Consider the following 27,259-nt stretch of genomic DNA (forward strand, 5'->3'; position numbering starts at 1 on the left):
TTAATGTTTGAGGTATAATAGGTATTGTGGAGAATTTATTTTCATTTAGAGCACTACAGGACTTATGTTGGTTATAATTAATACCGTGAGGCAACGTACAAGCAGAAAGGAATTCTTTGGTCTAGTACAGGGGTCACCAACTGGCGGCCCGCGGGCCGCATGCGGCCCGCCCCGTTGTTATGTGCGGCCCGCGGAAGGTATCAGCGTACAAGTATAACCAAAAGTACTTTTCTAGAGAACTTAAAAAGCATGAAGGCAAGAAATACTTTCCAAGAAGCATATTTTCGCTTTGCATACGATTCCTCCGACCGACCAAACAGATTGTAGTTCTAGGTGAGAGTCGCTTAAAGTTATTCCAATGCGATGTCCAGCCACATTGTTCCCAGGGCCGGATTTAGCTGATGGGGGGCCCGGGGCACTTTTAGAAAAGAGGCCTCCCGTACAAAAAAAATTTTGCGCCTACGGCGCGAAAAATCACCACTACGTCTACAGGAGCATTAATCCAGCACTGCACAGTATTTTGCGGAAACTTCAAAGGCTGAAAGAAAAAATAATAATACAAAATCACATTTTTTTACGTAGGAGGGCCCTTCAAAAGTCGGGGGGCCTAGGACACCTACACCCTCTGCCCCTCCTTAAATCCGGGCCTGATTGTCCCCGTGGTTGATTAAAACGTTCCAAAACGATTAAAAAGTTTTCGAATTTCGAAAATGTCTGTGAGCATAGGGTTGTTTACTTTAAGTTTGCAAATGTCCTGTAAACACTAGTGTGCGATTCACTGTTATTGTGTTTCACGAGCAGTGTTCCCTTGTCGCAAGTTTTTATTGGCGAAATAGGTCGGTGTGCCAACTCAATTTATAATAAATTTGCAAAATATTATATATAAATTTAAAGACTTTTTTTGGTTGTAATAATACGAAAATATTTAGCTTAGTACTGCAAAATGTTGTTAATCAACAATTCTTGCCATGCTGATAAGCACCGCAAAGTGACAGTTGTCTATAATCAAACCAACTCATTGCTTTTTTAGAAGGAACACTGTTCATGAGTTAAGAAAGAAACGTTTTTTTGGTGATTTCCACAAGCGTTTGTTTCATGGTGCCTGGTTTCTTTCTCCCTGTTATTGGAGCCCATTTTTCGCTGATATGTTTGCAGGTCACTATTGTTGCCTGTATTGCGATGTGTCAAACATTTCCTTGTTTACTGAAATTGTTAATTGCAAGATATCTTTTGTAAAGCGAAGTGACAACGCCACTCTTGCTTGGCGATGAATATTCTGATAAAACCGCTCGCCTCGCTATAAGTGGGGCGCAAAACAAGTGGCCTCGTTTATTAGGCATTGTTAAAAAAGTCAAGTGTTGTAAAAGGAGCTTGGCCTGGCAGTAGCTTTGTTCGATTAATTTTGTTGCTGCGGTATTCTAACATAAATATAAACAACATGTAACGCTGGATACTGGGTACAAAATGCGTTTTTAGCATAAGGGTCAACTTACGTGACATTTTATTAGTGCGGCCCGCCACAGCTCTCCTTAGTGCCAAAGTGGCCCGCATGCAAAAAAGGTTGGTGACCCCTGGTCTAGTACGTTTCTTTTGCTTGATAAATTTTTAGCTAACTTTAGTAATACAACACCAAAACAAGAAAAAAAATAGCAGTTTAAGATTTAACTTAATGCATCAGATTGAATACATGTTTCCAATTGAATAGATAGTTCAGCAATTGGGAGCCGAATTACTTTATGGAAACTCATAATCAAAACAGCAAACGATATTAACATTCAACCTCTTTATTTTATGTGAAATGGGAAACATGAAACTTATCATTTTTAGCACTAAATGCAACGTTCATCTGATGAAAGTGAAAGATGAAGATAGCATCAGACGAACGTTGCAACTAGTGCCAGAAACGATAATTGTTCTTATTAACACCCAAACTGTTCAGTATTCATGAAACGTAGCGATTGTAATGTAGCGACAAGTCTACTGGAGCGGAGTCGTGGAGTCAGACAGTGCGGAAAGAGTAGGCTATAAATAGATCTATCTGAAGTCTGTCCTTACAATATTGAGGAGTTACTTTGGTAGGCTTATTAATATTATTCGCCTAACTTTGAAGTCACACCAGGAAGTTACCTGAGTTATCTGTTTTTACTTGAGTTGTTGTGCGAGTACGAAAACCGGTTGAACAAAGCTTCAATAGAGACTTTCTCATATCAAATGAGAGTATTTTGCATCTTACGTAATGAAAGGACCACATAGCATGATAGTTATGAAGCAACCTCGTAAGTCGTAACTAGCTAAATATCTAGCCATGTGGGTCAGTCTACTAAAACAACTGAGTAAATAGATGTAGGGGTTGGTTTGAATGTTTCTATCGGACTGATAAAGCAAGGGAATGATTATCTTGGCAGTTTCACCTACTAGCAGAGACATGGAAGCACCTAGGAAAGTTCAGTTAGCCTACTGAGATTGACAGAATGAAGTTTCCTATTTTCGAAGTGTTTACTCAATTCAATTCAACTTATTTTTCTTCGTCAGAATGCAAACTCTCGACCAATATTAGTCAGAAAGCTTTCTGGATGATATTGAATTTGATTTTCCTTAGGTTAACTAACAGCGTTTGCTATTGTTAAAAAAACTTTCTCGAAAGGCTAAGACCATTTACAAAACATGATGAGATTCTTTGGAATGTAATACGTGATTGTTTCGTGATTTTTTTTTCAGCAGATTACAAGACTTTAAGTTGTTTGTGTACCGATAATGAGAAGCGGAGGCCATTTAATTTCACGATTTGAGTAAAAGTACAAAACATTGTCTTGTCAAAATACTACAACAATAAGGAAAACTTCCAATAGATGACAACTTCTTTCAACTTTATTAGTTTTAAATTTTACATGGGCCACTTTGCTTGGTTATCAAAAACACGATCATAGAACTGATACAGCTGTTATCTATGGTAGGCTACAGTTTTATTCAATCGAAGATAGATTGGTTTGCCTTTTCTCATCAACATCAATTCCTCTTTGCGTATTATATTTAAATTTAACAAGGCAGAGATTACTTCAAAGGCACTATAGGCTCATTAGTCTAATTTGAGAAATGCTACATTAAAGCTTCATTCTCTCTATGCATGCCTTCCGGGCTAATACAAACGTTGTTTCTTTTCTTTTGAATGGTGCAAAAAGAAACTGTTTTTTTTTTTCTCTGACAAATAAGCAGTGACCTAACCTTTATCTTAGAAATTGTAAGGGCAGTATCCAATGTTTTTCACAATCCCAAGATGGCACTTACAGCGTCATCGGAACAAACCTGTTTCCTATAGCAACGTTATGTTTTGGTAACTTTCACCTACATGCGAAAGATATCACAATCGCTGTATACTGTCGTTTAAGTCATTTTCAAAGTTTTATTTTTGTTTAAGGAAAATTGTAAATCCGGCAAAAAAATCAGACTAAATATATAATGCACTATCATGGTGAATTAGCGAGTCCAACATCAACAGACGAACTTTGTAGATAAGACGGTTCGCAATTTTGGGAATCGAATATGCGTCTGGCTTCTTGTTATCTGTTGTTGATACGTATAATAGTTTCGTAGCCTGCATTTGTTTCTTATCAACTTAATGTAGTGTAGTAGTGGGGCTACAATACGGCCCAGTTACATGCATTTGTGGCACCAAAGGCCAAACAGCGGACCATCTTCTTGTGTGTCTCGTCCGTTGCGTAGCCGAGTGGTGAGAACGTCTGCGCGACGTTCGAAAGACCGTGGGTTCTACGGCTGTGTCTCGGCAAAGACACTTAGGCTAATGGCAAGACAAATACTGCAGAGTCAACTGCTCCTCTTAACAAAATAAGGGGAGCAGCTAACTCGAAGACTATATGTCACTTCGCTGCTTCCTGTCGTCTGTTGTATCGCCTCTGTGATCGCAGTGTTCTGCATGTTAACGCAATGGGCGCAAATAAATGCATGACTATTATTATTGTTATTACCACCCAGAGCAGCATGTGAAAACTTCGCCGCACAAGAATGTGTCGATTGATTGATTGATTGATTGAATCTTTATCCTCGGACTGGGAAAGCTTCTTGCAGAGCTTAATCCTGGCAGTTTCGCATACTTGTAGAGGCTTTGAATCACTGACGCAGGCCCGGTCACCGAGATTGACAGAGTGAAGTTTCCGATTGTTGAAGTCTTGTTGCCAGGGAACTATTCCATCCATTAGATGCCGCTGAATGGAGAGCAGTCCTTAACCTGCGTTGCTCAAGCGCACACCCCGAGAGTCGAACCAGCGCCGCTTGATCTTGAAGCTTCTTCGTTCCAGAAGTGACGCGCTAACCAATTGAGCTATTGGGTCGATCTTTGGTGTATCAACCAAATTTAAATGACTAGATAGAAGAAGAACGTAGCCTAATGTAGAATACAAAATAGCACAAATTCCAACGTTTGCTACCTGTGGCAAATTGCAGTACAGCTGGTTCTACTTGTTGGCAAGGGCGCGGGAAGTAGGGGTGCTCAAGGGGCTTCAGCCCCCCCTAGAGCTAATTCAGCCCCCCCCCTGGAATTTTCCAAAATTGCTTCAGCCCCCCCTAGAAAATTGTGAAAATTTAAGGTACATAACATATTTTCAGAAAATTATTCGAGCAATAATTGCTACGATGAATCGAGTTCCTGTTCCGTGTGGTCGCGCTCATCATTCGCAATAAGAGTCGTCAATCACATGGAGGCATAGGCGTACGAGCCAGGGGGGCAGGGGGGGCAGCCGCCCCCCCTGCTGTTTCAAAACGTCGCGAATTCGGGCAAAATCTTGAAATTATTAGGGCAAAAATTGCTATATAAAAAGCTACAAAATTGCATGAAATAAGAAAAACTATAACTTAGTAACTCTTACCTATCAAACTAAGTACAGCATCTTATTTGCACAAGAAATGTGCCGCAAAATTGTCATTTGGCACACCCGTATTGATGTATGGTGATCAAATTGTAGTACGAAATACATTTAACCAACTGCATCATGCCAATTTGGGCAGCCACCAAAATACGTCTCTAATAGTTTTGTGAAACTGCCCAAATCAAATGGCAAAATTTGCAATATAGCTAATTTTATTAATTTTCACAAATGCATCGTGTTGATTTGGGCAACTGAAATCATGAAATTAGGCTATTTGATGAAACTGATTAGTCTGTTTATGCAACTGCCCAAATTAGCGTGAGGCAGTTTCCCCAAAATGAACAAATTCATTAATTTTTCCCATTTACATAACTGTATCGTTTAGATTTGGGCAACAAAAAAATATGAAAATATCTGATCATAGCCTAGTCTATTTATAAAACTGCCCAAATTGGCATGATGCAGTTGCCTCGGCATCAAAATTTACAAAGTCTTTAATTTTTTTCATAATATCAATAAATGCATCATCTTGATTTGGGCAACTACAAAATATGAATTTATATAAATCTGGTGAATAGCCTACTTTTATAAAACAATTCGGGTGGGGAGGTCACAGTACTTTTTCAACCATAAACAGACATAGCTAAGCAACACCACAACATTTAACAAAAACATGTTACACCTGTTAAAAGTAATGTTAAGGTGTTGCTTAGCTTTGTTTATTTACTTTTATAAAAGGTTCTGCTACTATTCGGCGAGTTCCCTATTCGGCAAGAGCCTTTTTCGGCGAGTTGCCTATTCGGCGATTTTTTGAAAATCCAACGATGCCTTCTGCAAATCCGATGATTGAATATTATTCAATATTCAGACATTGAATCAATGTAAATACGTACTGTTAGGCTAATTGGGTTCTTTGAATCCTACGTCATCGTCTGTATGCAAACTTAGAATACTGTATATTAGTTATTTTTGTCATCAAATTACCTAGCCTAACCATATTTTTAGAAGTAGTGCTGCCAGACCTTTTTATTTTTGTACTAAACTTCGTATCATCAAAACTACTTTAATTGGTTGAACAAAGTTTATTTGAACAGAAGTACAGTAGTATGTCTGTGTTTTATTACATTTAATTATAATTTATCTATTGTTATGTAGTTTTTTCTGAATCCGCATGGTCACCCTGAGCCGGTTTCCTGCAATGTTTATTTTTCTGAGTCTTTTATGACATCACAACTGAATATTTAAGTGGCATTGTTTATTATTTGTGGTGTGTAAAACAATATTTGTTACTCCTACTTACTATGCCAAAGTGCAGAAGCATCGAGCAATGCACAAGCAAGGTATCTTCAAAGATTAATTCAGTTGTTGTATCTTGATTAGCCTACTTTGGTAAGAAATTCTAGCTAGCTGGTGATCAGTGGCGTAGCCAGGGGGGGGGGGGGGTATTGCAAAGAGCGAGTTTTGCCATTACCAAACATTTAAATATCTCAGCCAGGAATTAGCAACAAGAAAACATAGAGACTTGTAGCTTTATTTCCGAAACATGCCGAAGAAAACATGATCTTATCCTTTTGCTATGCCACCGGACAGCACCATTTTACAGGAATATTCATAACCACATTTTTGTTGAAAATACTCTCAGAATGCACCAAATTCAAAGTAATTTTTCAAAATTTTCTGGGGGAGGCCCCCCAGACCCCCCACTGCTGGGTGTCGCCATAAGCGAAACACACCGTCAACCCCCTCCCTTTCAAAATTACTGGCTACGCCACTGCTGGTGATCTTGTTATGTTAGTTTTTCACTGTTATCACACATCGCATGCATTATATTTGGGCAATTTCTACAAAAGCGTGCACATTTGGGCAAATTTACGTTCTGCCCCCCCAAAATGGTTTGGTCTCGTACGGCTATGCATGGAGGTATAATACCTCGCAGTAGCGGTACCAGCCACCCTCCTTACTAACACGGCGGTCCATCATTTATTGGACATCATTCTGCAATATCCACTTTGCAGCATAAAACAGCAAGAGATCTGGTTGTTATAACGGAGTGCGGCCAAACTAAAAGCATTATGCCCTGGATCGTTATACATTCACTGCAGTAATCATGCTTTCGATCTGATTTTGCGAGACGTTGTAAAGGAGGTGAGGCTTATTGCAGATGTCTTAAACTTCGTTCACGGTGTTGCAGTTGTAATTCGTGAATCGATCGTCTAAACGTAAATCTTTGTTTATGTCGCTTTTTGGTTCCGATGAAGTTGCCTGCAATTTGCTGGTTTTGTTTCCTACTTGTTGGTGCGTTCGTGCTTCTGCCCTTGCTCATGTTGTTAAATGCTACCCTACCCTATTTGGCTGTTGCAGTGTCTGACCCACACGACAGAAGATAGTGCAATGAAAGGAGACGCACGTGCAAAGATATTCAGCTTGGTAAAATAAGCACGCATGATGTGGATTTATTTTGCGATTACCTGCAGCGGTGAAGTTTTTCAGTTTGCAGAAGCCGTCGCAAGACAGCTCCAACACAAGAAGATCTCTGCTTCATCTTTGGATCATCACCATTTTCCGCAAACGGATCAAAAATCTCAGAAAAGATTAATCCGTTTCCATGCTTGTGGAAGCAGCGAACTTCTTTGTGTCTGCCAATAACCTAAAGACGCCAAAGAATCCCCAAGTGAGCAAAACTCTAGCAAGATTTCGAAACACAGAGGAATCGGATGGTTTGTCGTCTGCGGGAGAAGGAGCGTGGAAACGGCAATACATCGAAGCCCTTGATTTTGTTCAAGCTGAGCTTGATCGAAGATTCGACCAAGTGGATCTGCTTACAGCAGCCAACAGAGAGAAGGCCCTTCTAAGCTGTGCAAACGGTGAGGGAGGATCTGATACTGAGATCAGCTTACCCGATGCCATCAGAAAAGATCGCCTAAAAACGGAACTTACCTTGCTCAATGCTCAGCGAATGGTAAGTGGAAAAACCGCAAACTCCGTTAAAAAGGTTGCTGAGATATTATCGCAACTAAACCCTCGAAGACTAAATCTTTTCAAAGAAACGGGAAAAGTTGAGGAGCTCTGCCTTTGCCTCCCGGTTTCAGCTGCATCATCAGAACGTTCTTTTTCTGCTCTATGGCGCCTGAAAACGTGGTTGAAAAGCTCAATGACACAAAAAAGATTTAGGCCTACTCGTCTTGCGTTGATGCATGTCCACCAAAACATTTTAAACACTGTCGATGTCAAAAAACTCATGACACAGCTCATAGAGAAAATCCTGAGCGAAAAGCGATCTTCGGAAGCGTGTGAGAACTCATTTTCACCAACTGTCGTTTTCATATCACTTTCTAATTTGTTCGTTTTCAATTTAAATTTCTTGAACGCTGCTTTTGTTGTTGCCGTTCTTCGTTTCTTACAACTTACAATGTGTGTGTTTTTGGCGTCTTATTACACACTGTAGGGGACCGATAATACCTACTACCAGTTTTAAATGTTCTCCCACGTAAGGGGGGTCTGGGGGGCGAAGCCCCCCAGAAGCTCACAACACTACGGCAGCTTCAGCCCCCCCTAGAGAAGAATAGTTCCCGCGCCACTGCTTGTTGGTGAATTAAGTCGTTTGACGTCTGTGCAATGTGCACACATTTTGACCGCTGGTTAAACCTTCTTGTTTCACTGATAAATTTTTCTCTTTTTGAATTCTTTTGCTTTGCATTCTTACTAGATACAATTTACCACCATTGTTTGCAAATCAATACTTTTACATTTATTATATCCCATACTTTAACTTTCTTTAATTTCGTAAATTTATCTTCTGGTTAGACGTAGGTAAGGTAACCTTCAGATAGCAGTTTAATTACTCCACCCAAGCTAAAGCTCATCACCATTGAAGCTGATGTTTAGCTTCCATTATTCTTTAATCCAATGCTTGTTTAGGAAGTGCTTTTAATATTTTACAAACGGCTTTGCTTTGCAGTTAAGTTTTCAAAGGTCACCAGTTAATATAGTTTGAAGTTAACTATGTTTGTTTTAACTTTTTTTAACTATTATTTTGTCATCTGCAACGTGTTTTTCCTCGCTTGTGCTTTGCCAAGGGGGCCAGCACTAAGTCCAGTTATTTGCGACACACTGGAACCTTTGGAGCACATGCGAGTGGCGCCAGCAGATTTTGCGTTGGATTATGAAATCACAACAGAAAAAGATTGGTTTGGGCCAGAAGAAGTAATACCAAGTAAGTCGACACAACTTGTTCATATCAACAAGATAAAACTTGGGAGGAGGGCGATTACTCCCAAAATCTCCCTCTTGGCTACGTCTCTGCTTTGACGATGTTGTAAGTAAAAATTGCAATTAAATTATATTCTTGCAAGCAATTACATAAAAAGGTTCAACTTGGGCTGTGTTTGTACTTTTAATCATATTAGTCATCAAACAAAAGACCTTTGGACTAACAATCCTGATGAGGAACTTAACCAACCGTCGAGCTCCACAGTCAATCGCTCTTCACAAAATGGATCAAACAACGTGAAATCTAATCTGGTTTTGATTTATTTTTCACCTGAACGAAACCAAAAGTTGTTGATTAATGATATATTTGAATTTACCAAAATATGACGTCAACAATTGTAAAGAAACATTTTTAGCGATAATTTTCCTTGATGTATGAAGTTTTGTTAAAGTAATAAACGTAGCTTATGTTGTTGTTATTTTGATTACTCCGCTACTCCTATTTTGACTACATGCAAAAATGGCAACAATTTTGACGTAAAAAATGTGCAGTGCGTGAAACAATTGTTCTTTGTTCTAGTAACAATCAGCTCACGATCAAACCAGCGCTTCAGAGGTTTCATGGTTCAAGTTGTAACGAAGCACAAACCCATCGCTGGGAGCTTCGTAACCCCACCACCAGACTCTGGTTACCAAGTCTACAACTGTCACGAAATAATCGCGAACACTGAGATAAACAACACGATGATGCATTCCAATCCGCGTCTGAAGGAGTCTGTGACGTTGAACTGGCTAGCGCCACCTAGCTGCAAAAGCACAGTGTTCACAATAAAGTAAGATTGAATATTTTCACAACTTTATGTAGCTTGTCAGTTATCATCAGTGGCGTTGAAAAGAGGGCCCAAAAGTACGTTTGGACCCTAGCTTTGAAAGGTTTTAGGGGCCTGCAACCTTTCCAAGGAACTTGAAGAAACCACCTCGAATGGTTGGTTTGGTTTTCAATCTTTATCCTCGGACTGACAAAGCTTTGATAGGTTATCCTTGCAGTTTCGCATACTTGTAGAGGCTCTTGACACAGGGCCAGTTACCGAGATTGGCAGAGTGGAGTTTTCCGATTCTTGAAGTCTTGTTGCCGGGGAATTATTCCATTTACAAGGTGCCGCTGAATGGAGAGAAGTCCTGAAAATGCGTTGCACAAGCACACACCCCGAGAGTCGAACCAGCGCCGCTTGATCTTGAGCAGGGAGCGTAACCACTGAGCTTACGGGGCGGACAATTCTTTGAATACAGTGCGGTTTTTATGAAAATTCAGTTTAACTTGTTTTTATTTTTGACCATCACAACAAAAAATGATATGATTTGGGGCTTGAGAATTTCATTGGTACCCGGCTAAACTTATTCTCGCAACGACCCTGCTTATAAGTTCAGGATATAATTAGTAGTTACTAAGTTGATTGTTTGTTGATAATTATATGCTATAGTTTGAAATTAATGATATACCTCCGGCTGCATAGCCGAGTGGTGAGAGCCTTGGTTCGACGTTCAAAAGGGCGCTGGTGCTACAGCGCTCAATAGCACGTCTTTGGAAAAAATTTAAAGACATACTGGTACCGTCGATTGCAGTGTGGCGCCCCTTCGACTATAGCCTTTGATTTTTCTCATGATTAAGAACAGTAAGTTTCTCTAGAGAGAAATGTCTACGGCCCCTTTTACGGCTGTGGCCTGCTGAATAGGTTGGCTCGTTTTTGAACTTTTTTTTTAATTCTCTCGGGGTAGTGGGGAAATAGTGCCAATGAGTGAGAACAAAATCATGACAAAATTTGAGATTCGTGACAAATTGTCTTCAGCTTCCTCATGGGGCTCAAAAATAGAAAAATGAGGTTAAAAACGCAATTTTTTCCAAAAATAATTTTAGTTTGGGTAGATACAATATTGTTTAGATACATCTAATTAACCTAAGAAAAAAAATTGGAGTCATTTAAACTATTCCTTCAGCTTCCTCACAGCTTCTGAAAATTTCCATTTTGCTAAAAATTTCGCATTTTTGTAGGTAATTATTACATAATACATAATTGAATTAGACATTTTGCCAAGTATAAAACGTCATTGCAATGCTCTTTATAGACCTGCCCTGAGCTGTTGCGTCATTTTTTAATGAAATTGGGTTAATTTGGTAGCAAAAAGTGACGTCTTTTATTTGAATTTACGTCACTGACGAAGTTTGTAGTTATGTAACCACAAACAAAAATGCGAAACTTTCAGTAAAATGGAAATTTTCAGAAGCTGTGAGGAAGCTGAAGGAATAGTTCAAATGACTTTAATTTTTTTTTAGGTTAGTTAGATAAGTTATATCTAAACAATATTGTATCTACCCAAACTAAAATTATTTTTGGAAAAAATTGCGTTGTTGACCCTATTTTTCGATTTTTGAGCCCCATGAGGAGGCTGAAGACAATTTGTTACGAATCTCAAATTTTGTCATGAGTGTTTTCTCACTCATTGGCACCATTTCCCCACTACCCAGAGAGAATTAAAAAATAAAAAGTTCAAAAACGAGCCACCCTACTGCTGATAATCTGAAGTGTAGCTACATATACGGGGTTGGCAAAAGTTCTTGTCGAGCTTGTGAATTCACAAGAACTTGCGGCTGAGCAGTGAAGTGGCGAAACCAATTTTCTGAGATGAATGAAAGACTACATTGAACATATTGTAACTTGGCATTGGGTGCGTTGTTTTTATGTCAGTACACCGAAACTGACCTTGCATTAATTGTTTTCAATATTTTGAATAAACTTGATGTCATTGTAACCTTATGCAGATAAAATGCAGTTTTTGTATACACGTTGGCAATTGAATGTATGAAGCTTCCAAGAAGAACTGAAATTACTGTTTTTCTTCTTGATTTGCTCCTACAAATAAACAAAGGCTGACTGTGCTTTATCCTTAAAGTGTTTTCTTGTCTTAACCCATACCTGGTTTAGTGTGTCCGCTTCTGAAGTGGTAGTCATTGGTTCTAGGCTATGCCCTGTCGGGTCATTCCAAAGATCTTTTCAAAAGTGGTAGGGTACTGAATCTTATTCCTGCTTGGCATTCAGCAAAGATATGGATTCATTACAAAGGTCTGTTTTGTAAAGCGCTGAGGAGCAAAGTATTTTGCGACGGACACAAGCGCTATATAGCCATAGGCTACTGCAAAAGCTAGGAGTAAAAGCAAGCATTATTATTGGTTGTGATGTCTATGCAGAGCAACTGTTGTGAAACGATATGACTCCATGCAAGCTGGTATTGAAAAGATTATAACATGCCAAGACACAAACAACGCACTGATTGAATCTGAAGCTGAGGAATCCAACGAAGTTGAAGAAATAGTCCACGAACCGCGGCAATGTCTTTACACCAATTTGACAAACATCATTGGACAAGGTAAGCAAATAATGACGTGTTTCCAACAACAGGATCTGTAGTTTACCACTAGCACACTTTAGTTTCATCAAAAAAAGATACTTAAAAATGATCTCACATGTCTTACTCTACTCTTACGTGCATCTTAGTCTGTTCGACAAGAGTAGCCTACTTTTTGGGCTAAACTATAAGACTGAACAGCTAAATGGATTCTTTTTGTATTACTGTTCTGTATTTGAATTATGACTTTGTCAATGACCTACACTATTCCGAAATATGGTCTTTCTGCAAGCAAAAATTTGGGTCGAATAAAGTATGGCCAGCTTCATTCAATTGATATTTGTGTGACGGAGATCGCTTAGTTTAGAAATCCACAGAAGGTTTTGCAGTACGCAAAACGTCTGTTACAATAATATGTTTAGTTGTCTAAATATTCACTAAAATTTATGGAAATCTTTGGCATTTTTTTCCATGTAAATGAGTTTTTAACATAATGAGTATCACTTTACATTATTCCAGAGTTTGACACTAGTTTTGAAAGTCGACACATGGACGGTTGGGTAAATAGCGGGTGGGTGCGAAACAAAGGGAAAACCTTTACTATGAACACAGGACCCAACTGGGCCTCCGATCGTAAGTAAAGATATCAACGTTTATTGCTAAGCAATCACTTTCTTTGTGATCTGCCCAAGTTCTATTCTCATGATTATAAATTGCTGCTATTGAGCAGGGCTGTGGAGTCGAGCAAAAACATACGACTCCAAGTCCTCGATTTATAACTGCCGCCACCGACTCCGGCTTAAAACGGTTGTCAGAATTTTATGGACTTTGTCCTTTTTATTTTTTTTAAATTAATTTCAATTCAGTTGTGATTAAAATTGAAACGGCGACTTTCACAATAACTGACAAGAACCAACTTTGCTATTTTCTGGCAAAGTGTTAGAGCGCAAAATGGAGAACAAGAAACAATATTTTGGAAAAAAGTATTGCAAACAAAATTTTATTCTTTATCGCTTTGTATCAAGCAGGAATAAGTTTAGGCATTTTTTAGCAACTCTTACTCCGACTGCGGACACACCAATATTCCTCCGACTCCACGACTCCGACACTACGGTCCTGCTTTTGAGTAGCATAAGATGGTTGTGGGAAAAAATACAAGGTTAAATGAATAAAAATTTCAAAGCCTATCAAGCAGAAACCAAACTCATGTCCAGCAAACGTTTCAAAAACTATACCCCTTTCATCTTCAGTGATACAAATTGACCGAGAGTTTGAGTTGAGTGATGATTATTTAATTCAAAGGGTGTCTGACGTTTTATTCGTAGGCTAAACAGTTCTCCGTAAACAATTCTTCGTAAAACAATTCTTTCCAAAGCATTTCTTCGTGCATGCAATTGAGATTTGATGTACGGTATACGAAGAAATGCTTTACGAAGAATTGTTTTACGAATTTTATTTCCCAACAACTGTTTACGAACAATTGTTTTACGAACAACTGTTTACGAAGAATTGTTTTACGAACAATTGTTTACGAACAACTGTTTACGAACAATTTGCCTATAACCAATCAAATATAGTTATTACTATCTAAACCAGGGGTTCTTAAACTTTTTTTAACGCGGACACCTTAAAACAAAAATTTAGTTGGCTTGGGCCCCCTTTGTGGCAATAAAATTAAATTGAATTGGTAACAAAATTTATGTTTTATTAAATTTAAGAAATAGCGAATGCAGATGTAGGGTTGTAGGATGTGGTGATATATTGTTTTTCAATATCTTCGATTTAATTTCATTAATGTGAAAGAAGCTGCTGTTTGTCTTCAACAAGAACATGAAATTGTGGCTTCGCCTTTGATAGGACAACAGCAACACGCATGTCATCCTTTGCATCCAACCGGTTTCGACTCTTTGTTTTGATAGTTACCAAGGATGAAAATCCTGACTCACATAAATATGTAGTCGCAAAAAGGATTATAGCAGCCATGGCTCTCTTTACCAAAAGAGGATATGCTTGCATCAATGAACTCCAAAAATCGCCAATACTTTTCGAATTGAAAGACAATTTTAATGAATAACGTAGGCTAGTAAACGTACGCAACTAAAAAACAATAGGCTACAATGCGATAACAATTATCAGGAAACACCAAACTAGAAATCATCAGCGTTGTTTGAACTTAATCTCTTTTCTGGTGAAAAATGTATTCCATTTTTGACATTATACACTAAGATTTCCATTGTGCCTTCATGGACCCCCTAAAACTAGTCCGTGTACCCCTTGGGGGTCCATGGACCCAGTTTAAGAACCCCTGATCTAAACCCTTGACAGCCTGTTTCACCTAAAGGAGGTTCATCAGAAGGTCCTTATTCAAATAGAATAAGATATTATATTCTATTTGAATAAGGACCTTCTGATGGTCCTCCTTTAGGTGAAATAGGCTGTCAAGGGTTTATATAATAATAACTATATTTGATTTAATTCGCTCTGCTTTGCTTTTTTGCTTGGCATTGAGCACTTTTTGTAGTATTAATAGTTTTCATTGTTTAATATTTATTTAAATATTTATTGAATTGATGAGAAAATAATAATAATAATCTTTAACTTTTTATGCTTACTTGTTGGCAGGCAGGTTTTACATGCATTACGAGGCAAGCCTGCATCGTCAACTTCTATTAAAAGCTATTCTAAGAACATACAAGCCACTGAGAGGATGTTTTTGTATCAAACTAAAACATCACCACAATGTTGATGATAACAGACATCATAAGTTCTCTGTACAAGTTGGTTCAGACATCTTGTACCAAACCACAAAGGCAAATCCGAGGTGGCAAGACGTGATTCTTCAAGTGGACATAGAAGATTATTTGCCGGTAAGTAACTGCGAGAACGATTTATTGTTTAAGTTATTTTGGAATAAAAAATCACGTTTACTACCGTACCGTGTTTATTTGGAAAGTTTTGTAATAATATATTGCTGTTTTTGTTTGTCGTTTCAAAATTTAGAGAAGATCACAGGACAAATCAAAAGAAGGCTCATCTGTGAAGTAGCCCGAGCGCCGAGCCTACGTGCATTTTGACGTTTTTTAATGCCTAAATACGTCTATATAACATAGGCTACTAATATACTGCAGATCCTTTTACATTCATTTGATGTTTGCTGACATCAAATCAATGCAAAATGTATGATTTTGTTTGCCGGCCAACAAGTAGGCCTACACGACATATTCACGAGCTGCTATTAAGCAGCAAAACCGAATAGGTCAACGACGCTCAACTATTGGCTAAGAGGTCACTAGGCCAAAATAAGTTTCTCTTATCATGTTGTTGTCACACAATGCAAACGGTGGTGAGCTCTGACAAAAAGTCTATATTAATGTCTTTCTTTGATTGAGTATCACTCGAAAGGGACATATGCAATGATATTACATTTCTAATCATAATGGTAAGTTGCAGGTTTTCACGTGGACTATAGGTGATAAACAACAAGACATAGGCTACTTTCGAAACAACTAAAATTAAACTTCGAAAGCAGCTTTTTCGTTTAGACTCTTTAGACTTAGAGGATAAAGTTTCTCTCAATCAATATTCTGTGCCTCTGCTGAGACAAGGACAATTTATTGTTTGTTTTGCAGGTAGAAATCATCGCTTCGAGAGGCGATAACTACAGGGGAGACACTGCCATTGATAACATACGGATTGTTTCTGGATGGTGCGGTTATTGATACTGCTGTTGGTGTTAGTAAATTGTTTGAAGAACCCCACAAACTGTCGCAACCATTCGATTTAAATTTAATTTTTGAACGTTTAGTTTTTCTAAACAAAATGAAAACGTATATTGACATCAATGAGAAAAGTTGATAATGCCCAATCAGAAACGACGAGTCAACTGCAATTGGTAAAACCCTGGTATATTGAGTTGGCACCAGTTGCCAGTTCTTGAAAGATGTCAACTTTGATTTGATCTTCAAGTAATTAGTTTACTATATTACCAGCAACCAGACTACTTTGCTTTACATTTAAAAGATATAAAGGGGCCATTATCGTCATCTTTACTTGCAATTGTTGCAACTTTTCTCAATGTTGAGAAAATACTGCTTTGAAAAATAGTTAGTTACTTACTTACTTCACCTGATGTCCTGAGATCAAGGACACTGGAGACGGAGTCTCTTTTTGGTTTGGTCTTATAGCTTCATCAAGTGTTAAGTATGAGCCTGAACTGAAGCATTTTGGAGATGATCAGGTTATTTTTCTATGATAGAATTCTTAGAAAATGTAGCCTACCGGTAGGCTTACACATGTTTTAAACAATTTTAATGATTATGTCAGCAATTGTATTTATTGCATAATGCATATGTATTAATAGTATTCTGTAAGTCACTGTTGTATGTCGGTACGGTATGTGTTGTAAATATCATATTTTGTAAAACCTTGCTTCGTTCTGTAGTCCTACTCTAGCTTATTAATAGGCTTGTATCTAGAACTTCCATATTCACCCATTTAAGTTTAGAAGTAATTAGCAAACCGTTTGCTTGTTCATATAACCCGTATTATACGGTAAGCCTATAGCTTAACACCTGAATACAAGGACGCCATTATAATGGGCGAGCGATAGCAAATGAGCAATAAAATTCAACTGGCGAGCATAAAATTCGGAGAGGTTGAACAATTTGATTTCAAATCAACAAAGGGAAAAAATATTCACCCAAAACACGACTGAATATTAGCCTACATAGCTTGTTTTGTGTCCTACACTGCAGAAAAAATTAACAAGTTTTAACTCTTAGGCCTACAGCATTTTGTGGTCACGAGAGGAATACCCCTCCCTTTATTTAGTAGGCCTATATAATCAGAAACCGGTATTCCTATATAGAATGTAGGAACTAAAGAGTAGTCTAATGTAGGTTACCCTACGTGTTTTGTGTATAAATATTTTATTTCATGTTTAGATAATCATATTCCATATTTCATAATCATATTTCCTAAAGAAAATTGTCTTCCATTGCATCCTTCGTTGGACAGTTGCAAACTGCTCTTGCTTGCTTGGTTTTTCTCTTGATAAGTATGATTTTGTTTATTAATGTTTGTCTGATTGTTGATTGCAATATTGTATAGTTCAGAAAATTCCTGACTTTTTATAAACTGTTTACATGCTATATTCGTCTGCACTTATCAGCGAAAAGGTCTGAATTAATGTGATAGGTTTGAATGTGATAGCCAGATGTGACGTCAGAGGTTTTGGATATTCTGTATCAGTGGACCCTTTTTGACAAGATTAGTTGGTAAAAATAAAACTAAAGTCACAAATGAAGCTAAATTTTTGTAAAGTTTTTTCCATCATAAATTAATTACAAGTTAATATGGATAAAGAAAAAAAGGGTTTGATTGTACCTACAAAATATAGATAGGCTGAGTACTGAGTAGGCTAGCCTACGGCGTATTTGTAAATTATAGGTGGATACCATGGCCACCTGGAGATGCGGCCTGATTTGTCACATTTTGCAGATTTTGATTACAGCCACTGCTAGTGCTTGACTGACATTTTTTGAGATGTTTTTACTTTTTGCGGTTTCCTAATGACATAAAACTTAATTGTTGCCTTGGGGAAGCAGTGGCAAATGAGAAAAAGTAAGTTGAAAAACGCAAAATCAGACTGTTATTGAAAACTTAACAGTCTGACTAAAATTTACAAAATCAAATTTTCTTTGTTTTTCAACATGTGAGAATGTTAAAACCTATTGTGTCATCTGGGGAATAGAATAAAGAAAGCGTAAAAATCTAATTTTTAGAAAAAGTTATTTAAACGTTTGCCCAAAGTTAGAAAAACCTGGAAATTTCTGCAAAATGTGACAAATCAGGCCGTATCTTGAGGTGGCCATGGTGGATACATACACAAAATGAAGAGAATTCAACCCGAAAATGCACAAAAATTTCTAAACAGAAAATTTTCTCCTTCCGCTTTTCTTTTACTCTTTTATAAATTCGCTTCGAACTCTTTTTTGCAGCTATTCTTCATATTGTTGATATTTTCCGGGGAGATTTTTACCGAAAACTGTGTGCTGTATAGGCTATAGGTCGCCCATGGGTCGCCTTAGTAAAAATAAAGGCCAGTTAATATTTTGCATAGTGAAGGTGTTGTGTCAAAATATCAACAAGAAGATGACCATATTCATAAAGGCTGATGATGATTGATGAGCGAAGTCAAAAATTACATCATTGAGTCATTACAAACTTCATTATTTGAAACAATTGCGGACAAAATCGTCACAAAATGAAGTTTATTAATTAAGAAAGCAAAAAAACGTGAAGCTGAACTGCTGATTAAAACAAGCATTGCTGTAGTTTATGAATGCTATTTGGTGCTCCAGCTTGCCTTGTAAGCTTTAGTAAAATCGTCATTAAATTGTTAAGCTGCATACGTTAATCCCAAAGAATAGCTTATAGGCTGGTGGTAGATTAACTAGAATGTCAAACTCTCGAAACTACGTCAATTGAGAGTAGGTAGGCTATTTAGAAGAACTATGTGAAAGTTTTAGCTGTGTCTATGTAACTATAGTTATTTAAGTGTTCTAAAAATTATGAACAAAACTATAGTTTAGTTCCGCCATTAAATCGTAAAACTGGCAACTCTGATAAAATTATTTTTAGATAAGATGTTTATAGGCATAAGGTAGGCTAGTTCCTGTAACCTTTTAGACCGCTGCACCCGATATAGGCTATATTTTAATCGTTGGAATGAAATTAAAGTTTGTTTTATTTAGAATTGAGGTTTTACAGCTTTAGAAAACTAAAATAATTACGAAGTAGCCTAGCCTAACTTATTGTGAACAAATATATTTTGAACATGCGAAAGAAATTGTTTCAAACGAAAAGTCTTATTCAAAGAACTGGAGTATTATTTGTCATAACCATTTTCATACTTTCAGCAATTTACATTGGCCTCTACAAATCAACTGTAAATGGGGAAATACATCCATTACTTGGTACCTCTAACATATGGCATGCTGCAAAATATAGCGCAGAAGGTTTCAACAAAACGAGCGCGCAAAATTCTACTACTCCATATAACTTAGATACATTGAAGAGAGAACACATCTCCAAAGCGTTCCCAGAAGACCATGTTTCAATTGCTACCGAGAATTCGCTTCAAACTTCGTCGTAAGTAACTGAAACAGGTATGGAACCAGAGACAGGGTAGCAAAGCGAATAAGCCAGAGAGTTTAGAATTAAAAGCAGGGCTGTGGATGGAGTAGATGTGGAAAAATATGCAACTTCCGTTCGATTTATAACTGGCCGACTCCGGCTTCAGTGTTGCCAGACTTTTTAGGCTTGCCAGTTTTTTTTTAAGTAACGGTAATGTATTGTCCATTTTTCATTTTTTAAAATTTAATTTCACTGAAATTGTGATCGAAATTAAAACGGTGAACATTACTATTTTTTGGTGAAGTGTTAGATCGCAATTAGCATTATAGAATAAAAAGACCGTGCACAGCAACATATAGAAAAAGAAGCAGAAGTATGATAAAAGATTGCAAACAAAAAAGTTATAACACAATTTTGGTAAAGAGGTGACTTTTTTCGACCATAGACAGATAAAACCAAGCAACCACACGGCATTTAACATAATACATTAAACTGAACATAAACTACGAACGTTTTCGGCCATACACATCTTAGCCCTTTTTAAGTAACGAAATATAATTGATTTTACATCTACACTGAAAAGAAATAACTGATGTTTATGTTAAATACCGTGTGGGTGCTTGGTTTTATCTGCCTATGGTTGAAAAAAGTTATACTTTATCGTTTTGCAGCCCCTTTTTAACGACACCGGTCACACTAAAATCCTTTCGACTCCACAGCCCTGGTGTTAACACGTTATCGGTATTACTTCTGGAAATATATCCCAATCACTATACTACGCTACAGCTACATTGTAGAACAGTAAGCTAACCCCTGTACAATGTTGGCATATAATTTTATTGCCCAGAGTAGGCTAAATGATTTGAAATTACAGTTCTAAACTTGATTAGGCCTACTGCAACCGCGAGTGAGATTGCCAGGCACAACCATGAAAAAGTGATGAAACGTTATAGTTAGAATACATAAATTGATTAAATTTGGTGTCATTGAAATTAATTCACTGCAGGTGGCTGCTTGCCTGAAAGACCATCAGGGTCACTTCGCAGCTTTTTGTTATGGTTTACTTGAATCATTAACTTGCTTGAATGATGCACTGTACAGTGTAGGCCTACATGTAGGGTACTATACTATCCCATATTGATATGGTATGATCATTACCGCGTGCTGTGTCGTTTAATGTTTAGCCTAGCTGTCTTGATTTCGCACAACAAAATAAACCAATCAACTACAATAGCATTTTATGTAGCCTAAATGAGGTATTTTCATGGCCATACGTAGCCTACAGGTAGAGTTGTGACTCGTTTTTTTTTAAACATGTTTTTGCTAAAAAATGCGAAAATAAAAAAAAACAATTGTTTTTTTAGACCAAAAATCTGTCTAAAATTTAAATGTTGGAACAAAATTTGTACTTTTACAATAAGAAATTATGATAAGTTATTTTGCAGCTGTAATTCAACACTTTATTTTGCAGTGCTTTGTTATGATAAATGAAAACAGTTGTTACTTGAAAAAAATTATGAAACGATTGGAAAATACGGTAGTATAAAAAACAGCAAAAAAACGGCAACTAAAAAAAACATTTTTAACCACTCTTCGTATAGGCCTATATTTGTGTAAAAAAATTGTTTGAATAAAACAAAAAAGCATAAACTAAAAAATAATAATAGGTATAATTGGTTGGGAATAGTGGAGGCTTTTGAGGCATGGCCGGTTACCGAGAACAAACTTAAAGTGGAGGTACCATTGAATGCAGTAATTTTTACTTATTGTTTATTTGTGTCAGACAAGAATGTCCATATTCGAATAAACCAGAAGTGACGAACCTGCGGCCCGTCAAAGAATTTTGTGCGGCCGCAAAACAATTTGACATTCGCTCATGCATTAAAGACAAAAGACATCTCAAAGCTGTTTTGATGATAATGTTCGCCCTTTGTTTCCGAAGATGGCCAATGAGACTAAGATCAAACTTTTTTAGTGTGGGCTTTGGTCAGTGAAGGCTACATGAGTGCGGAGATGGCTGATGAGGCCTATCTGTGCGGTAAAGCTTTTACTGCAGGATGGACATTGGAAGGATGGTTGGCTAGGACCAGCTTTATTTGATTTATGCCTATCACTGGTACACCTTTCCTTTGCTACAGGTCGAGGCTGACAGATGAAAATTTTAGTGTGCACTTGAGAGTTGCCACATCGTCTGTTCGACCTAATATTGAACGCTCAGTCAAGCAAAAAAAAAATCTTTCCAAAAATCCCACTCAGCAAAAAATTCAATGCTTCAATGTTATTTTTTAATATTTTATGCTTCAATGATGCATTAGATAGCTTCAGCTGTATGATTCGCATTGGCTTTTGTTTGTTGTTTGAAAAAGAAAATTTGATTTGTTGTTTCGGAGTAGGGTATAATGGTCGAAACATTTCGTCAACTTGAGCAAAAAGGATAGAGCCAAAAAAAGAAGAAATCATACTCATATGAAAGCAAACGCTTAAACTGGAAAATTAAACTTAGAATAATAAACTGTCTTCAGTGCAAGTACTGTTGCTCTATCCTTTTTGCACAAGTTGATTTGTTTTTATTTTTACTGTTGTATGTTTCGATTCTGCATAAGATAATTTCAACTGTGTGGGTTTTATTACTTTCATTTCCGTTTGTTACTATTCATGAATAATATCTTGAGTCGCTTCTAAAACATTTCATAGTAGTTTACGATTAAAAAGTTGTGTGGCCCGATAACTCATGTGTAATTGACAAAGTGGCCCGCGACCGCAAAAAGGTTCGTCACCCCTGGAATAAACAAACCAAGAAATACACAAATAATGAATGGCGTAGCCTACAGTTGCACATAGCCTGCACAGCAACTGCGCAAAAGCAGCCAGAAGACAATTCAGCACAATTACTGGTAGATACAATGGACTGCGGTTGGCACAGCAAAACTAAACAGCCTCTTCTTGAATGAAAGCAAAGAATAAATTACAAAGAAAAAAAGCCTGCAATGGTGTAACTTCTTGATTTATTTCAGTTTACATCAACTGGCAAGAGAACACAAGAAAGTGCTAATTTGGATTGTTTCTAAAAAGAGTTATAATTTGATGCTGGAGTTTATTTTAGAAGATTTCCTTGCTGCAGATAAAGATACGTGAGTTTGCTTTCAATCCGATATGATTAACTAGGATTCAACGTCTGAAGACGTTGAATTAATGTAAAAATGACGGGTTTTGTTGTCTGGGACTCTTATTAGCTGTTGAATTATTAGTTCATGCAAATGTCTTGCTTTTCAGGTTTATTGGTAATTTATGTGCTAGTTGGATCAAAGTTATCTTACTAAATGGCCAAGTCCTGCATCGAACTGTCAGACTCTAAGCTCCTTTTATATGCATACAAACTATTTTTTGAGATACATCATAAGGCATTCACAAATTTGTAGCGGTCAACGAATTTCACCATACGATACTACACGAATTAAGCTAGGGACGGTACATTACGGCACGCGCAACTCCGTTGTTCCTTCAACATTAGAAGGGTCAATTGCCAATTTGACATTTTTTTACGCTTTACTGCTGGCTTGCTTTCAACTAAAAACCTTAAATTACTTTAAAACCAACTTCACTCTTCTTATATAACCCATAAAATGTAAAAATTTTGTAAATTACAAAAAAACGTAACCCTTCTAGTGTTGCGGATAAGCCAAAAGCGGATGAAGTTTCGCATCCCTATGATCTACAATCCCTAATTAAGCCTATACTATAGTGGAAAATATACTACAGTGGAAAATTTCAAGACTTTTTAGCAAAGTAATATATGGCTCGATTTGGTGTTTTCAATGAAGAGACACAAAATTGTGCTCGCTGATGTGTATTGTGTACTCATATGTTTGCTCTGACAACCAAAAAGCGTCACGTGTAGGCCTACTTTATTCGTTTAGAAAGGTAGGTGTTCATGGACTGAGCTGTTGTCGGTTCCATCCCAATTCATAAAACACCAAAATAAAACACTCAAAATAATTTTGTAAATGGTGTTGTGCTTTGTAGCTTCATTGTAGACACCTCTACCTGTGGGCGTTGTGTCTTCACACATCTTCGTAGTGAAGCCCCCAACAGTGATGCGATTGTTTTTCACGCCCCAGAAGCCGATAGAAAGGACCTTCCACCGTTTGAAACAAGGTAAATTTACAAGTAGGCCTATAGCTGTTGCTCTAGACAGCCTCAAAAGTTTATAAAGGAAGTCTTGAGTAAAAAAGTACTTCTAAGTCTCAAAAAATAGGTGCTTGAAAGATGCGTTCAACTTCATACGTTTATTTATACCTCATACATTAAATAAACTGTTGAGCAGCAATTGGCAACAAAGCAATAGCATAACGTCCACTTCGGAAATAACATCTTTTGATGAAAAGTTTTTCATAATTTCAGGCGCCCGAATCAACTGTATGTTTGGTGGACGCAGGAAAGTCCGCAGGCAACCAGACACGGAGTGAGGAAACTCGGAGGGGATATGTACGACTTTTACAACGCTACTATGACTGTTCGATACTCTTCTGACATCTATAGTCCATACTGCACCTTTCCATTTCTATTAAAAATGATCTGGTACGAACAGTCGAACATATGGGCTATAATTAGGCTCCATTTGTTTCTCGGCAGCCAATTATTGCAAGAATTAACAGCAAACTATACCGTTATGGTTAGCTAATCGAAAATGCTCGCTGCAGGCCTAGCCTAGGCTACTAAGTGAGTACTTCGTCTTGTGCTGATAGCCAGGAAGAACGTTCCCTTCACAACTATCTCTATTGTTTTCTAAAGTTTTTTTTTCTGTTACTTTAATACTCATCCAGACTAAGCGCTTCATCTTGGCAAGATGGTGCAGCAGATGCGCTCGCTTTCCAATAGTGCAATCTTGGATCGTTGTTGAAAAACAACCCACACCTCTGCCCATGGTGTAATAAGCCTAAATTGAATGGGCAAAGTTGCTGAAAAAAATGCGGCCAAGAGAAATGAACTGATCACCCTACTCTCGATAGAGCCGGCTTAGTATTATCAGAACCTTATCCCCCGATACATGGATTCAAGTGTGGAACTTACCTTTGACATGCGCAATGACATGCTGGAAGGAGTTCCTAAAATAAAACGTTTTTTTAAGTAAATGGTAACAGAAAAAGGCCAAATGCGATTGAAGAAACGCTTTAGAATACAAAAAGTTTAGGCTACATACCGCGGCTACATAGAAGTGTCACAGACAACAATAATCACTGGAGTAAGAATATGATTTGAAGGAAAACCGGAATTGTCCCACAAATTTGTCTCATTATACTAAGCCTTCGGCACTAACGAGAGTAGGGTGGCCAGTTCCTTTCTCTCGGCCGCCTGTGCTTCAGCAACTACGCTCACCCTATTTCTTACACCCTTGGTAGAGGTGAGCGATGTTTTTCAACAACCAGCATAAGCTGGGAGTCGAGCCAGGATTGCATGATGGGAAAACGAGCGCTTTCCCCGCTGCGCCATACCACCATCAAATAATAAAGTAGAAGTTTGTAATCAAACCCTATTTCAGGAACAAAGAAAATAAGCATGACTTTATAAAGAAAGTAGGAACCTATAAACGGGTACGTTTTACCACTGACGAGGAACTGGAATCTGTTGTCGCTTCTTTGCCGGCAGAGTCTATCACTAACTCACTTTATCTCAACATACCTAATACAATTCCTTCTGAGATTCATACTCTCTTGCGTCAAAAGACAAGGTAGGCAGAAGACAAATTGTTCCAGTTGATGGGAGTTTTGTTGCGGATTGTGGTACTTTGATCGTATTTAGGCACAAAATAAACTCACATCGGTAAAAAATTGCTCAAAGGCTCAATATGTTTACGAAACTGTTATAATTAATCTTTCAAAGAGACTGTTTAATGTTGAAGAAAAATTGGAATGCTCTCTCGACACTCCCTGAATTTCACCCAACCAAACCTTACTCTCGCTTCACAACCACCCTCTCCCAGATGGAAAAAGACATTCACCAAACCCACTTATCATTTATTTTCTAGAGCAGCGGCTTGGCTTGTCAGCTACTGTTCATTGACAAGAAGAATGCAGTATTACCAGGAGTTGAAATACGCTGGCTTGAAAATTGACATGTTCGGAAAATGTGGTCAGCCTTTTGCGATTGAATCGAGATGGGATCCTGCCTTCTATGAGGTCCTAAGCAGGTAGGCAAGCCTGTCGACGTTGGCTTCTTCAGGCGAACGATCGATGATTCGGGTGAATGTCTTGGGGAAGTCAATGGTTGGGGTGAACAAGACTGAAAAAATATAAGAAGCATTGGGACAGGCTGCTACAAGATATTAAATGTTGATTGATTGTAGAAATTTTTGTCCTCAGACTGGGAAAGCTTAATCCTAACAGTTCCGCAGACTTGTAGAGGTTTTGATCAACTGACGCAGGCCTGGGTCTCGAAATGGACAACAATGGTACAAATGGAGAGTAGTCCTTGAAATGCATTGCTTAAGCGCACGGTTCTTCGTTCGTAAAGTCAGGCGCTAACCCAACTGAGCTATAGGTAGGAGGAATTGAAAGCTGAAATAAGCTGTTCCATCCCTCAAACCCCACAGTTTTATTCAACCTTAGTCTGGTTACGCAATTACTTGAGATGACACTTCACACCAGAGACGAGTGTTTGGACGTTAACTAGTTTCTAATGTTTTCTAGATATAAGTTTTACCTGGCGATGGAAAACAGCTATCACTGTCGAGATTATTTTACGGAAAAAGTGTGGTTGAACGCATTGTACAGTGGTGCTGTTCCTATTATTCTTGGGCCCCTCAAAGAAGACATAGCAAAAGTTTTACCACCCAAGTCTTATATTTATGCAGAGGACTTCTCATCACCTATTGAATTGTTTGAATACCTTCAATATTTAGACAGAAGTGTGACCGCATATGCAGAATATTTAGAATGGCGCTCTTGGGTGAAGCATTTGGATCAAAACGGAGAATACTATTCAAACAGCTTTCAGAACAACGGAAAGCTGACTTTGGACAAGCTAAATATTTTGAATCAATTTGCAGTTCCAGTTGCAGCGGGGTTTTGTCGCTTGTGTCAAAAAATTAGTGAACCCCCCATCTGTACTACAGTGCACAGTCCTCTCGAGTGGTTCGATGAGGACAGTGGATCCTGCTGAGGTCTAGGCGAAAATGGACACCGGGTATCCGTCTAATTTTATACGCGTCGGTTCATGGATGCGACATGAAAGAACTATTGTGGCGTGGTGGAAAGTGGGCTTAGGCTACGCCTCGTTGTCAAAGTACAATGTAAGCAAGGTTACTGTTATCAAGTAGTGGTTCAGTGAGTTTTCAAAGCGGCGACCTTAAAGGGATACTAAAGGAAAAACCTGACTTGGCGATTTTCCACATTCTTTGGGTTTACCATGCTACCATAAAACGATTTTCAATAAAATTTTGCCCTATTGCGGTCTGATCAGCATTCCACGCGTACTTTTGTCAGAGCTTTCAAAACCAGAATGGGCCTGAGCAGCGAAGCGTGCGACTGTACAGTCTACGTAATAAAAAACGAGCAATCAGTTGATCACGCAACAGTTGTTACTGCATCGTGAATCTATACAAGTTTAGAAGGAGTTCTTTGCAGCCTATCATA

General features: G+C 37.9%; 2 protein-coding genes across 3 annotated transcripts; both read left to right on the forward strand.

Moving 5' to 3' along the window:
• The first annotated feature begins 8,842 nt into the window (after positions 1–8,842).
• LOC145774105 (uncharacterized) lies at positions 8,843–16,919 on the forward strand. Its single transcript, XM_082585259.1, has 6 exons — positions 8,843–9,093; positions 9,670–9,922; positions 12,334–12,512; positions 13,011–13,124; positions 15,114–15,358; positions 16,121–16,919. The coding sequence occupies exons 1-6, from the start codon at positions 8,883–8,885 to the stop codon at positions 16,208–16,210; spliced, it is 1,092 nt and encodes a 363-aa protein (XP_082441385.1). The 5' UTR covers positions 8,843–8,882; the 3' UTR covers positions 16,211–16,919.
• A 2,250-nt stretch (positions 16,920–19,169) lies between these two features.
• On the forward strand, positions 19,170–27,075 carry LOC145778030 (3-galactosyl-N-acetylglucosaminide 4-alpha-L-fucosyltransferase FUT3-like). 2 transcript variants are annotated; one of them, XM_082589423.1, is made up of 7 exons: positions 19,170–19,643; positions 22,643–22,759; positions 23,652–23,783; positions 24,030–24,206; positions 25,168–25,356; positions 25,654–25,815; positions 26,315–27,075. In XM_082589423.1, the coding sequence occupies exons 1-7, from the start codon at positions 19,330–19,332 to the stop codon at positions 26,784–26,786; spliced, it is 1,563 nt and encodes a 520-aa protein (XP_082445549.1). In that variant the 5' UTR covers positions 19,170–19,329; the 3' UTR covers positions 26,787–27,075. The 2 variants fall into 2 exon arrangements, with proteins under 2 accessions (XP_082445549.1, XP_082445558.1); XM_082589432.1 differs by having other exon boundaries at positions 19,533–19,660.
• The last annotated feature ends 184 nt before the right edge of the window (positions 27,076–27,259 follow it).

The sequence above is a fragment of the Aplidium turbinatum genome, chromosome 1 (assembly GCF_918807975.1).
Source record: "Aplidium turbinatum chromosome 1, kaAplTurb1.1, whole genome shotgun sequence".
Lineage (NCBI taxonomy): Eukaryota > Metazoa > Chordata > Ascidiacea > Aplousobranchia > Polyclinidae > Aplidium > Aplidium turbinatum.

Coding starts and splice junctions, on each gene's coding strand:
- LOC145774105 (XM_082585259.1), top strand. CDS start 8,883: ATGTTTGTTTTAACTTTTTTTAACTATTATTTTGTCATCTGCAACGTG. Junction 9,923..12,333: donor AGCACAGTGTTCACAATAAA/GTAAGATTGAAT, acceptor ATGTCTATGCAG/AGCAACTGTTGTGAAACGAT. Junction 13,125..15,113: donor ACCCAACTGGGCCTCCGATC/GTAAGTAAAGAT, acceptor ACTTGTTGGCAG/GCAGGTTTTACATGCATTAC.
- LOC145778030 (XM_082589423.1), top strand. CDS start 19,330: ATGCGAAAGAAATTGTTTCAAACGAAAAGTCTTATTCAAAGAACTGGA. Junction 19,644..22,642: donor AATTCGCTTCAAACTTCGTC/GTAAGTAACTGA, acceptor GATTTATTTCAG/TTTACATCAACTGGCAAGAG. Junction 25,357..25,653: donor CTCTTGCGTCAAAAGACAAG/GTAGGCAGAAGA, acceptor TTTATTTTCTAG/AGCAGCGGCTTGGCTTGTCA.